Source organism: Schistocerca americana, chromosome X (assembly GCF_021461395.2).
Source record: "Schistocerca americana isolate TAMUIC-IGC-003095 chromosome X, iqSchAmer2.1, whole genome shotgun sequence".
In the NCBI taxonomy this organism is placed as follows: domain Eukaryota; kingdom Metazoa; phylum Arthropoda; class Insecta; order Orthoptera; family Acrididae; genus Schistocerca; species Schistocerca americana.
In genome coordinates this window covers 148,385,674-148,399,327 of record NC_060130.1, presented here as the reverse complement: position 1 = coordinate 148,399,327, position 13,654 = coordinate 148,385,674, and the positions used below count along the sequence as shown (strand labels likewise).

The following is a 13,654-nucleotide window of genomic DNA, read 5'->3' as shown; positions in this document are numbered from 1 at the left end:
ACTTAACATCTGTGGTCATCAGTCCCCTAGGACTTAGAACTACTTAAACCTAACTAACCTAAGGACATCACACACATCCATGCCCGAGGCAGGATTCGAACCTGCGACCGTAGCAGTTCCGCGGTTCCGGACTGAGCGCCTGAACCGCTAGACCACCGCGGCCGGCCAAGGGTCGAACAGAGGCCTTTGAGCAAATTGAGAGCTGTCGGACGTGTGACTTAATGTGGGATAAGATGATTGCGAGCGTGTGTTGAGTTACTTTGCTGTGCGTTATTTGGACAGATTACGAGTACTGATGGTGTTTACAGTTATGTTCAAATGGCTCCGAGCACTATGGGACTTAACATCTATGGTCATCAGTCCCCTAGAACTTAGAACTACTTAAACCTAACTAACCTAAGGACAGCACACAACGCCCCGTCATCACGAGGCAAAGAAAATCCCTGACCCCGCCGGGAATCGAACCCGGGAACCCGGGCGTGGGAAGCGAGAACGCTACCGCACGACCACGAACTGCGGACTTACAGTTACGTGTAATGCATTAATTAGGAGCAGTTTGATATTCTGCACTGAAATTAGGAGCTGTTTGCGTGTCTGCCGACTGTGCAACATGACACCAGGTATATCAGGAAGAGTGTTTTTTGTATGAGAGTGATAGGTATACTCGATGCGTAAATAAAATGTACGTTCAGTATTTGTGGACTATATAGAATATGAGAGAGTTCGAGTTGGTTGTTATTTTTTCTACATGGAGGGTGTGTTAGATCGAATTGCTGAGGTGAGTAGCTACGAGAGCGCGAGGGATGTGATTGCAGCATATCTCCGTCTCTCTCAGCGGTTAATTAAAGATGGGGTGAGCAATGTTCTCGGCTTAGGTACTGGGGATGTGCTCTGGCCATGTGCTAGACCATGTGGATTGAACAACAGTATTAGGGTCAAAGTTTAGCTAGAATATTTATACAGGAGTATGTCCGACGCTAGTGTAAAGGCCCAGACTGTGATGTGGGCGGTCTCGCGCTCGTGGTGTGTGAGACAGGCAAAGCAGACGATTTTGAGTCATCACAGGTGACTTAGGTTAGTGGCTTCGTTTGCCACAATTTTCTTGTGTTTGGTAGCGAAACACGAACTGACCATCAGAATTGAAGCTTGGCTTATTTGTATAGACAGAATGTGATATAAGTTAATGTGGGTTAGTACACGTTAGTGCACGTTAGTAAACGAAAGCAAGCATTAGTACATGTTAGCCAACGAACATGGGTCGGTAAAAGAATGTGGTGGTCGGTAGGGACTTTAACTATTTCATTTCAAGTCCAGGTGGGTGTGGCAGTGGCGAAATTGATTCCAAGTCTAGGTGGACGTGGCAGTTTTCCGCATCAGAGACGTTAATTAATTGATCAGATTAATTAAATAGTCATGCAGACTTTGTTACATTCACTTGCGGAGGTACTAAGCTAGGTGCGCGTGATGGCTCATGTGTACGGATGTGTGTTTTCGCTAAGATCCTGGATTAGATAATCGAAGCATGTGGGCTGAATAATGAGAATCAGGTGATCAGTTAACTTAGTGAGAGCGTTCTTTGTCTGACAGAGCCACGTGGTCGATCATGCATTGTGACGTCAAGGAAGTTTCCAACTTGGTAGAAAAAACATTCCGTTTACCAGTAACGTGTAGGAAGAAGTTAAGTGCTGGTAGCTTAGTTTGAAATAATTTTCTTAGGTTGGTGGTGGAAGTGGAAGTGAACTTTGTTTACTGGCAGATTTCAAACTTGGCGCTGGTTCCTAGGAGGAGGAGGTGGCGTTCTGGTTCTCGAAAAGTAGTTGATATTAGGGAGAGGAACACGTTTGCATATGTATATGAAATTGTAAATGGAATTATTTAATATAGCGGGGTGGTGAGAGTGAATTAGCGAGTGTTCTCGCGACAAGCAAACGCGCTGTTATATGGTCATGGTGGATTCCACTGTCGGTCAAACTCTGGTGCCAAAACGTATCCTTTGTATGGCAGGCGGTCGACAGGAAACATCGTGTCCGGTGTTAAGTGCTCGCGGGCGTGGCCGACCGTTTGTGGCGCCGCTCACCACCGCTACGTGGCGCGCTGGCCGTGTGGACTATGGGGGCTCCGTAAACCGCTTGACGTCAGCCGGCCAGGGAGTGGGCTCAGCCGTCCGCACGTACGTCAGCTGCGCTCTGGAGTTTCGCTGTGTGAGCATGGAGAAGTCAGTAGGGACACACCTGCATGACCGTAATGTCTGAAATAAAGAGTCATTTTCCAGGTATTTACAGAAGGCTATGTCCGTCGAGTGTATGGAGGATGTGTGACGTGAGCGGGGCGGTGGTGCAGCAGTTGTACAGGTATTATGCGTACGCAAGAGCGAGTCAATTAGTGGGCCTTCAAGTGCGGTCAAAGGTGCTGTTACATAGACATGGCGGATTCCAGTGTCGAGCAAACTTTGCCGCCAAAAGTGTAGCACTGCGTTCTCGCTCGCACAGGGACACGTGGCGAACAGCTGTGTGAGGTCGGTATGGATAGGTTTGAACATGGTGCCGGAAGTGTTGCAGGGAAACAGCCGACCGTTGTGTGATTCAGCCCTGAGGGAGTCAATTTTGGCGGGAAAACGTGTGCAGGCGACGAATGCACGTGGTGAGAAGACAAGGGGCTGCTGTGACGTTAAACTCGACAAGTTCCAGCGTGCAGCGAAAACATGTTTACAATGTGGGAGCGATCGCTGGGCTCGCCCCCCGCGCTAGTGGCTGGCCGCATCATGTGACAGGCATAGGCAGTGTCTCCGCTCGCTGACCATGGGGTGGCGAGGATTTGAACTAATTCAGTTGGAGTGCGGGCGTCGTGGTGACTGCACTGAAGTATCAAAGATGTGTGTGCTGACTGTGTTGGAGAACAAGTGATGACCGTACTGCTTGAAATAGAGTCTTCAGTCCCTTCCCCCCTGCAAAATCAAAGGATGTGAATTACGTTACTATAAGTGCAGTTTATTATTTTTACGCGATTATGATAGGCTACCAGTGACAAAAAAGATAAGTGATGGAGAAAGCTCGTACATGTGATCAATTATGGTGTTGTGGGTTTGAACTTGTGATAGATTTTTGCTATGGGTGTAAGGAGAATGGCTTTCTCACCGAGAAAATCGGACATCTTGAATAAATAATAATTGATAATAATACATAGAAGTACAGTTTTCGAGAGAATATCGTGTTGGAATTTGAATTAGGCGCAATATTCTAGTGGAGGTAGGCCTATAATAATAAATGATAATGAATGATAATAAATGATAATGAATGATAATGAAGATAATGTATGACAATGAATGATAATGAATGTTAATAAATGATAATGAATGATAATGAATGATAATGAATGTTAATGAATAATAATCAATAATAATAATAGAGACAAGTACGGTCTTTGCATGCTTTATCCTGTCGGAATTCAAACTTCCCTCCATTTTTTTTTCTTCTGGAGGCTTAGGTTAGTGGACGTAGCACAATTGGGCTATTTTCCCGCCATAATTCAAAATTCGCGCCATTTTTTCTTGAGGTTAGGTTAGTGGACGTAGCACAATTGGACTATTCTCCCACCAAAATCCGCCATCTTGGATGACGTCATGCGATGTTGCCAAGTCCACATGCCGCCATCTTGCATGACGTAATCGCCGCCATCTTGAATAAATTTGGTAACAATGCAACGTGGCCTGACACGAAGGTTGTCCCCCTACTGCTGTCCCTCACTAACACATTGGAAGAATGGGACCTCCCCAAAGGACGCCGTCATACTTGACAATGATGGTCATCTACAGAAGTGCACAACCACTGACCACAATGTGTCGCCCTCCATCAGCTATTTATACCACCACTGCAAACGAAGCCATTTGTGCGATGGTGTTAATGGCAGCCTACGCATGGGATCATAATTCGCGTGTCTGGCTAATGCTAGTGTCAGAGCAATGGAGTAGTATATGTATGCCATTTCTGGTGCATGGATCGTGTTCATTAAAAATTCCCTCATATAAACGAAAATTTTGTTTTGCTGTATCCACCAACTAAAAATTTATCGATAATCATGAATTGAGTTTCCATTTTTCTTAAAAACTAAAAAATCAGATAAATTTTTTCTTGATGAACTTGTTCTACAAAACGTCGTCTATGTATGTCCAAGAATGAGATTTTCATTTTATTTAAAAAATAAAAAATCTAATAAAATTCGTTCCTTTATAACGATATTTTCATTTTATTAAAAAATGTATTAAATTTTTTCTTTATAAAGAAGTTGTCCAAGGTAGTGTGTATCTATACCCATAAACAAAATTCTCATTTATTTAAAAGAATTTAAAAAAATCTAATAAATTTTTCTTTGTAAATGAGTTCTGCCTAATGTCGTCCATCTATACAAAAGATTGAAATTTTCATTTAAAATCTCAAAGGTCCATTTTAATTTTTAAAAATCTGAAATTTCTTGTATGTAAATAACAGCGAAACAAAATGTACTCCAAAGCTGAACTATTTCATAACTTAGAAATCTATTGTAAAGAAAAACGTGTATGAAGCTATTCTGACATAGAGAATTATTGAAAAAAATAGTTCTTCAGATGTAACTACACCAGAGGTCTTAGGATTAAATGATTATTTTAATGTGGAAGAAGCAAGAGAGAACGAAGATAGAAAATACAAAAGAACTTCGATCAATTTGTAAAATAAAAATTTAAAGAAATATACCAAACTTAGCAAAGAAAAATTAATCAATGTTATTGTCACTTCTTTCGATAATATTGAGAATATTGATAATGAAGACTAAAAAAATCTTTAAGAAAAATTCATGAAATATGTAAAATTAAAAAATTATCCCAACCTAAACAAACAATTAATCACACTTATTGACAAATCTGAGGACAACATTAATAATAATGATAATCAATTGAATGAAAAATCTGTACATGGACTTCGATAAATTTTAAAATGATAAATTTGAAAAATTATTCTAAACTTATTTAACACCAATTAATCGGTCGGATCAAAAGATCTGAGGGTAATATTTACAATGACAAGTCTTTTCAAAATATTCTAGTAGTTAAATATCAAGAAATTAAGTTAAAAACTATCAGAAAAATTTTTCTGTTTACAATTTTCTAGATGATGATGGTTCTTTTAAGTTCACCTAAAAGAACGAAGAGAAAAGCATCAGCACTTATATCTAGAATAATAATTTATAAAATTAATACTGTCGACAATATTACTGAACCGCAAGAACCTTTAAACAAATTAAAGAAGTAGTCACTAAATTTAGGGATATTTTAAAACAAAAGGCAGATTAGAGCTAATGTGAAATTTTAAAGTAATTTTAAAAGACGATATGAAACACAAGATTTTAATTTGAAAATAAGTAATGAAGTTTTACTTTACTTTTATTTAGAACAAATGTTTTAGAAGGTTATTATCAAAAATATACGAATAAACAGTTAACTAAATTGAACAAATGCCAAAGAAAAAATCTGGTTGATCCTTATTTTATATAAATAGTTTAGAATAAGGTGTTAATAGACACTAGCCAATTTCTGGTTCTGATGACAATCTATCAAAAGAAATGAAAGACAAAGAAAGCTGTAATATGTGTTAAAAATGAAGATGAAAATTGTTTTCTTTATTCAACATTGTTTTAGAATTAGATAAAATTTTTCGAAAAGAAAAAATTCTGATTTTCTGTTCAGTTAACACATATGCCAAAATTTGAAAAGAAGTCAAATATTTCTATTAAATTTCGTTGTGTATCTTCTTACCCATACAGAAAGTAAAATATAAAAACTGGTCAAACTTATTTTAAACCAAAAAGAAAATAAATATCATTATTGATAGACAAAACATCTATCAAGGTTAATTAGTTCACAATCAACTAAAATTAACATCAAATTCACCGTAATTATGGATATTTAAAATACTGTTATTCTTAAGAAAAGTTAGACAATCTCGAAAGTGATTGTAAAGAACATCAAGAATGAAAAACAGATCTTTCTGTAGAATGTGAAAAAATTAAATTTCAAAATTATAAAAATTCATTGAGGGGACATTTTGTAATTTATGCTAATTTTGAATGTCTTTTAAAAGATATTAACACCTGTCAACCAAATCCTGAAAAAGGTTATATTAATAAATATCAAATACATATACGCTTTCATTTAGTTATTATGCCTAACCTGTAATATATGTTGGTAAAGATGCAGCGAAAAATTCATTGAAGTGCTAAAACAAGAATGTAGAGAAAATGCTGAAATATGTGATCGAAAAGTTCCAATGATAATGACGACAGAACAAATTATAAAAATTCAAAAACTTGTTTTATTTGTGAAAAAGAATTTACTAAATCAGAAGAAAGTAATAGATCATTGTCATTTCACAGAAAAATATCGAGAAGTTGCACATGAAGATTGTAACCTGAGCAGCTGAATTATTAAATTTATTACAGTTTATATTCATGATTTAACAAATTATGACATTCCTTTGTTTATCAAGGATTAGCAATAAATAATCAAGAAGGTATGTTATCCCAAATGATGAACAGAAATGTATTTCATTCAGTAAAATTCTGAAGAGAGCATAACATAAGATTTTGAATATGTTTAAATTTATGGGTTCTAGTACTGATAAATTATCTTCTAATCTTATAAAAGAACAGTTTAGAGAAACAGGAAATTTTTTTAAAGGTGAACAATTACATTTAATAATTACGAAAGGGTTTATCCTTAGAAATATATGGAATCTGAAGAAAAATTACAAGAACCAAATTTATCTAAAAAAGGAGAGTTCAGGCTGCCATGAAGGTTAAGGGTAGAAACATCTTATATTAACGTCCTGTACTAGGTGTGTGGATACTTTTGATCGGATTGTGTAGGTGGGGAGCTAATGTATACAGTTTATGTTGGGTATTCTGTCGTATTCCATTCCTAGGGTATAAGTAGTGTGACAGGATGTGGCTGTGCTTGTAATGGATATTTTGTGCAGGAGGACTGGACATAATATCCATATTAGAGCGACTTTCAGAATGCAGGTATAGCCTGGAGGTAAGTCATGCCAGAGGTCCACTCGTCCTTACCTGTGGGGTGACCAGCTTCACTCTGCTGGAGGTGTGCAGTGGCCGGCCATCCTTGAGCCAAGAGATGGCCAGCTGAGGATAGCCCTCTGTGGAGCAATTAAGCTCTGTAGTCTGGCCCATGTCCACCGTCTGCTGCTGTGGCACCACATATGCTGACAGCGGCGCTGCCACCACACAGAAAGTACGTGTATTACACTTATGGGTCTCTGCACTTTATTCAGTGCTGAAAAGAATTGCTCTCACTCTATGTTCACAGGTAAAAATCCTAAAAAAGGAAACTGTCAAGTGAAATAAAATGCACCAATCATAGTCGAGAACTGAAACACCTGACGAGAACGGTTGTATAAATCCAAACTCGAGGGTGTGCTGCATTGTATTCCAGCAATAACTGTTTGAAATTCAAAATCCTATCACTACTCCCAAATCCTCAGGCAGCAATCACTTCTTCTCTCCTTGTCTGTCTTTTCATCACCATACTCTCGAATCCCATACGAACTTAAGGATCTGCCCACCTCTTTCCTCTAATCCCCTCCACATATACATGACACATCTTCCGTTTTCAGTACTTCCCAAAAACTTCATGTGAACCAATAAATACACTGCGTAAAAGTGAAGCACCCAGAAGACATGGTTAGTTGTAAATGTAACTTCGGACACATACAAACTAACAGTGGGTATGTAAATGATTATAGTTGCAGTTTTCTGTAGTAGGTAGAACAGCAATCAGTGTGCAATAGCATTGTTAGTGTTTGCTGTTGTTACCAGCTCTAGTAAGGGAATGTAAGGAATATGATCACAGCCAGATTGTAGGTAATCACTTTGAAGGATGCAGAGATGCCATTTACTCTTGAGAGACCACTTTACCAGCACCTGACAGTGATAGGGGCCTCGTTGTGGGTCGCCTATAGACCAGCTGGGCAAATAGTGCAATATCTGGATTTATGGTACAATCGAGTGTGACATTGGTTCCACATTGGATTGCATGGGAATGCGACGACAGGTATACTCGTAGTCAAAACTCAGATGGACAACATGATACCCCCAAGAGAAAGTATCGCTGTGTTGGTGCACCAAACACATTGTAAATCCTTCACACCTGTGAGTGGTATCTGGGAGCAAATAATAGACTCCCTGCAACATTCTGTGTCATCCTGTACCGTTGGTCAGAGATTGCAGCACCCAGATTAGAGAATTAGCTGCGTTTGGAGTGGTGTGTGACTGGGAAGAATAGACTGCTGACAAATCTCATCGCAATGTGTTCAGTGACGAATCACGGTTCTCCATCAACGGTGCATATGTCGGTGACCTGGTTGTGAGATCCTAGGTTTTGGAGAGGAACAACGGCTTTACTCCTGGTGTCATGGTGTAGAAAGTCATTGGGAATTACTTCACGTTATGCCTGGTAATGACTGAAGGAACTCTGAACAACAGTATTTCGGAAGCACCTTGTGTCCTCACATGTTACCACTCGTATGACACAGGCATGGTGTCACATTTCCGTAGGTCAACTTTCGTCCACACATGGCACTACTTTCTATGAACGGTTTGCATGCTGTAACTTACTTCTGTGACCAGCAGGGTCTCCAAATCTGTCCCCAACAGACCATGTGTGGCACCAGCTCGGATGTCAGCTGCATCCTGGTACCTGTGTTCAGACTGTCTAGGACCATTTATGGCAGTTGTGTTCTGGGTTGCTTCAGTAGAGGATACAACGCCTTTGGGACACACTTCCCAATCGAATCATGCGTAATTATACCAATGTCTACAATGTGGTGGCCTATAGCCCTTTGACTTGCAATGGCAGTAACGTAACTAAATTGAATATATTAATTTTACATATGTAAATCGAACTGTTTAAATATATATACATTTATAATTAATGGTTTAACATCCCGAAGAATAAACCAAAATTAAAATAAAAATCATTGGTATCTACAGGAATCAAACCTGCTAGCAAGTGCAGCGCACCAGACTTCGTAAAAGAGGGAAAGTGGAGCGGTAAATATACACTCCTGGAAGTGGAAAAAAGAACACATTGACACCGGTGTGTCAGACCCACCATACTTGCTCCGGACACTGCGAGAGGGCTGTACAAGCAATGATCACACGCACGGCACAGCGGACACACCAGGAACCGCGGTGTTGGCCGTCGAATAGCGCTAGCTGCGCAGCATTTGTGCACCGCCGCCGTCAGTGTCAGCCAGTTTGCCGTGGCATACGGAGCTCCATCGCAGTCTTTAACACTGGTAGCATGCCGCGACAGCGTGGACGTGAACCGTATGTGCAGTTGACGGACTTTGAGCGAGGGCGTATAGTGGGCATGCGGGAGGCCGGGTGGACGTACCGCCGAATTGCTCAACACGTGGGGCGTGAGGTCTCCACAGTACATCGATGTTGTCGCCAGTGGTCGGCGGAAGGTGCACGTGCCCGTCGACCTGGGACCGGACCGCAGCGACGCACGGATGCACGCCAAGACCGTAGGATCCTACGCAGTGCCGTAGGGGACCGCACCGCCACTTCCCAGAAAATTAGGGACACTGTTGCTCCTGGGGTATCGGCGAGGACCATTCGCAACCGTCTCCATGAAGCTGGGCTACGGTCCCGCACACCGTTAGGCCGTCTTCCGCTCACGCCCCAACATCGTGCAGCCCGCCTCCAGTGGTGTCGCGACAGGCGTGAATGGAGGGACGAATGGAGACGTGTCGTCTTCAGCGATGAGAGTCGCTTCTGCCTTGGTGCCAATGATGGTCGTATGCGTGTTTGGCTCCGTGCAGGTGAGCGCCACAATCAGGACTGCATACGAGCGAGGCACACAGGGCCAACACCCGGCATCATGGTGTGGGGAGCGATCTCCTACACTGGCCGTACACCACTGGTGATCGTCGAGGGGACACTGAATAGTGCACGGTACATCCAAACCGTCATCGAACCCATCGTTCTACCATTCCTAGACCGGCAAGGGAACTTGCTGTTCCAACAGGACAATGCACGTCCGCATGTATCCCGTGCCACCCAACGTGCTCTAGAAGGTGTAAGTCAACTACCCTGGCCAGCAAGATCTCCGGATCTGTCCCCCATTGAGCATGTTTGGGACTGGATGAAGCGTCGTCTCACGCGGTCTGCACGTCCAGCACGAACGCTGGTCCAACTGAGGCGCCAGGTGGAAATGGCATGGCAAGCCGTTCCACAGGACTACATCCAGCATCTCTACGATCGTCTCCATCGGAGAATAGCAGCCTGCATTGCTGCGAAAGGTGGATATACACTGTACTAGTGCCGACATTGTGCATGCTCTGTTGCCTGTGTCTATGTGCCTGTGGTTCTGTCAGTGTGATCATGTGATGTATCTGACCCCAGGAATGTGTCAATAAAGTTTCCCCTTCCTGGGACAATGAATTCACGGTGTTCTTATTTCAATTTCCAGGAGTGTATATACATTTATAATTAATGGTTTAACATCCCGAAGAATAAACCAAAATTAAAATAAAAATCATTGGTATCTACAGGAATCGAACCTGCTAGCAAGTGCAGCGCGCCAGACTTCGTGGAAGAGGGAAAGTGGAGGGGAGCCGAGAATGCCACTAACGCTCAGGCGCACACACCCAGGTAAGGGAAGGGAGGCAGAGACTGAGAGCAGTCGAGTCTGAAGCAGGCAGACACACCAATACTCAGGGTGCGGCGGCGCGGGCTACAAAACTGATGTCTTCGCACATTTAGTGCTCTTAGTAGAAAGTTGTTAATATTTTTGTTATGAATTACTGTTGGATCTTTTTTAAGCACGAATAAAGGGGAGACTAAGTCTCAAAGTCTCCCCTCACGCTACGCCACTGGTGGCGAGACAGCTGTGAGCACACACGTTTTGCTGCTCTCGCCTCCTCCCCGCCTACGCCATAACGCTCCGGCGGCAACGGAGGAGCCTTCTCCTTCCTTCCAGAGCCACCTCCTTACTTGTAGCTCGTGCACTTGGTCACCGCCTTCGTGCCCTCGCTCACAGCGTGCTTGGCCAGCTCGCCATTCAGCAAAAGCCACACAGCGGTATGGATCTCGTGAGACGTGATGGTCGATCGCTTGTTGTAGTGCGCCAGGCGAGACGCCTCGGCCGCAATGCGCTCGAAAATGTCGTTCACGAAGCTGTTCATGATGCCCGTGTCAGGCCAGTCGCCGACAGTGCAGTCATGTTAATGGAGCCTTTAGAGTATGACCTTTTGGATTCAGTAATCTGTTAAAATGACTGACTTAAGATTAAATATTTGTTCTGGACACGCTTTTAGAATATGACCTTCTGAATTCCACCTTGATTTTCACCTAAATGTCCGTCCCTGGTAGCTGAGTGGTCAGCGCATCGGAATGGCATGCCTAACGGCCCAGGTTAGATTTCCGGCTGGGTTGGAGATTTTCTCCGCTCAGGCACTGGGTGTTGTGTTGTCCTTATCATCATCCTTTCATCCCCATCGCCACGCAAGTCACCGAAGTTGCGTCAACTCGAAAGACTTGCACCAGGCGAACGGTCTACCCGACGGGAGGCCCTAGCCACACGGCATCATCATCATCATTCACCTAAATTATTCTCCACTTTTTGTTTCTACTCTCTTTAAAACAAACTTGGAAAATATGTTACATGCAACTGGTTCCAAAGAAATTCCTCTGTTGTCGTTAAAACCTCGTTTATTGCCTTTTTTATATAGTGGATGTACACGGTGAGAGTTATTGAACTATATGAAATAAAATTGGCATAACTTCTGAACGGTTTGCGTTAGGACGTTCAAACTCACGGTTGGCCGCGGAGCGTGATGGGAATTAGTACGTGCATGCTTGGTTTGGTTCAGCGACGAAGCCCACTTTCATTTTCATGGGTTCGTCAATAAGTAAAACTAGTGTATTTGCAGGACTGAAAATCCGCATTTCGCGATCGAGAAGTCTCTTCATCCTAAACAGGTGACTATGTTGTATGCTGTGTCCAGTCACGGAGTAATTGGTGCGATATTTCTGGATGGCACGGTGACTACCGAATGGTACATAAAGGTTTTGGAAGATCATTTCATCCCCATTGTAAAAAGTGACCATGATTTCGACAAGGTGTGGTTCATGCAAGACGGAGCTCGACCCCATCGAAGCAGGAGAGTGTTTATGTCCTGGACGAGCACTTTGGGGACCGCATTCTGGATTTGGGGTAGCCAGAGGCCACTGCCATGGGCCTCGATTGACCGCCGTATTCTCCGGATTTGAACACCTGCGACTCCTTTTTCTGAGGCTATATTAAAGAAAAGGTGAAGAACAGTAACGCTAATCGATTGCTGAGTTGGGAACAGCCATTCAGGGGGTCATCGACAGTATCGATTTTCGGACACTTCAGCGGGTCATGTAGAATTTTGCTATTCCTTTGCGCCACTTCATCATCGCCAATGATTGCTAGCATATCGAACATGTCATAACCTAAATCCTAATATCTGTAGTTTACATGTTGAATAAAGTGTGTGCACACCGTAGTTTGTAACAAATTTACGTTTTCTTTTTTTAAACATAGTTCAATAATTGTCACCCTGTGTCAAGATCACCTTTCACTCTCCTGGCAGTTTTTCTATTTTGCAAGTTTTCTGAAAGATTAATTTTAGCTAATTTTTTTACATTTGGTAGAAGCCAACAGAGTCTTCCACACTAGCTTTATAAGGTTTTAATAACTTTTCAATTCATTTGATAGATATTCTTCTAGATTTTCAAGAGTGCTTGAGCGTTCAAGTTTCTAGATTGGTTCTGAACAATTAATAAGCTGATCAAAATATCCTGCAACTATTTCGAAATTTTAACTTTTACATATGCCAAATCGGCGAGCCTTAAGCCACGTCTGTTTGATATTAGATTTACATTAGAAATACTTGTAAGTACCTCTTTAATTTTCATTTTCTCCTCAATGGGTCTACAGCCAAAGGGCCTCCTTAGCCGATCATCTACGGAAAACACTTAATACTAAATTCCCTCAGTCCCTCATATATTCATTTTTTCAGTATAGAGCCATAGTCTTTTGACTTTGCTAGTTATCGTAAAGAGAGCATTACAAAACACGTTATGTCCATTTCATTTGCATACCAGCACGCATTCTAAGAGCAATAGCGTAATTTTAGTGCAATTTTCGGTTCGCATTAGAAGAAAGATGGCTTAATTTTAGTCCGATTTTCGTCTCGCATTCGAAAAGAAGTGTCGTAATTTTAGTGCGATATTTACAGGGTGGTGGAGAACGTTAGCACGCGATAACAGCCCGCCACTGTCAGTTCGTGCATCCAGGCCAGAGATGGTGGAACGTCACACTGGTAAGTGGGCTCATACTGCTAACTTCTTTGTAAATTTGACTCGATTTTATAGAAACTGAATTAACTTCGCCATGCCCTCTCAATACATGAAATTTCTTTGAATATCCCCTTCTCATTCAGGGTGTTCACTTTTTTTTGTCAGTCAGTGTAATCAACCCGCGAGCACTCGTACTACGAGCATTTTGCTCACAGAAATTTTAATACACTTGAAATTTTATCAGTAACGCCCACAAGGTTATCGTTCGGTCGGTAGC

General features: G+C 42.0%; 1 protein-coding gene across 1 annotated transcript in view; it reads right to left on the bottom strand.

Moving 5' to 3' along the window:
- The window catches only part of LOC124555873 (Down syndrome cell adhesion molecule-like protein Dscam2), a 195,871-nt gene that overhangs the window by 39,284 nt on the left and 142,933 nt on the right, over window positions 1-13,654 (bottom strand). Inside the window, exon 3 of the mRNA XM_047129935.1 lies at window positions 7,096-7,259. Coding sequence (XP_046985891.1) covers window positions 7,096-7,259 — 164 coding nt within the window. The remainder of the gene's footprint in view (window positions 1-7,095; window positions 7,260-13,654) is intronic.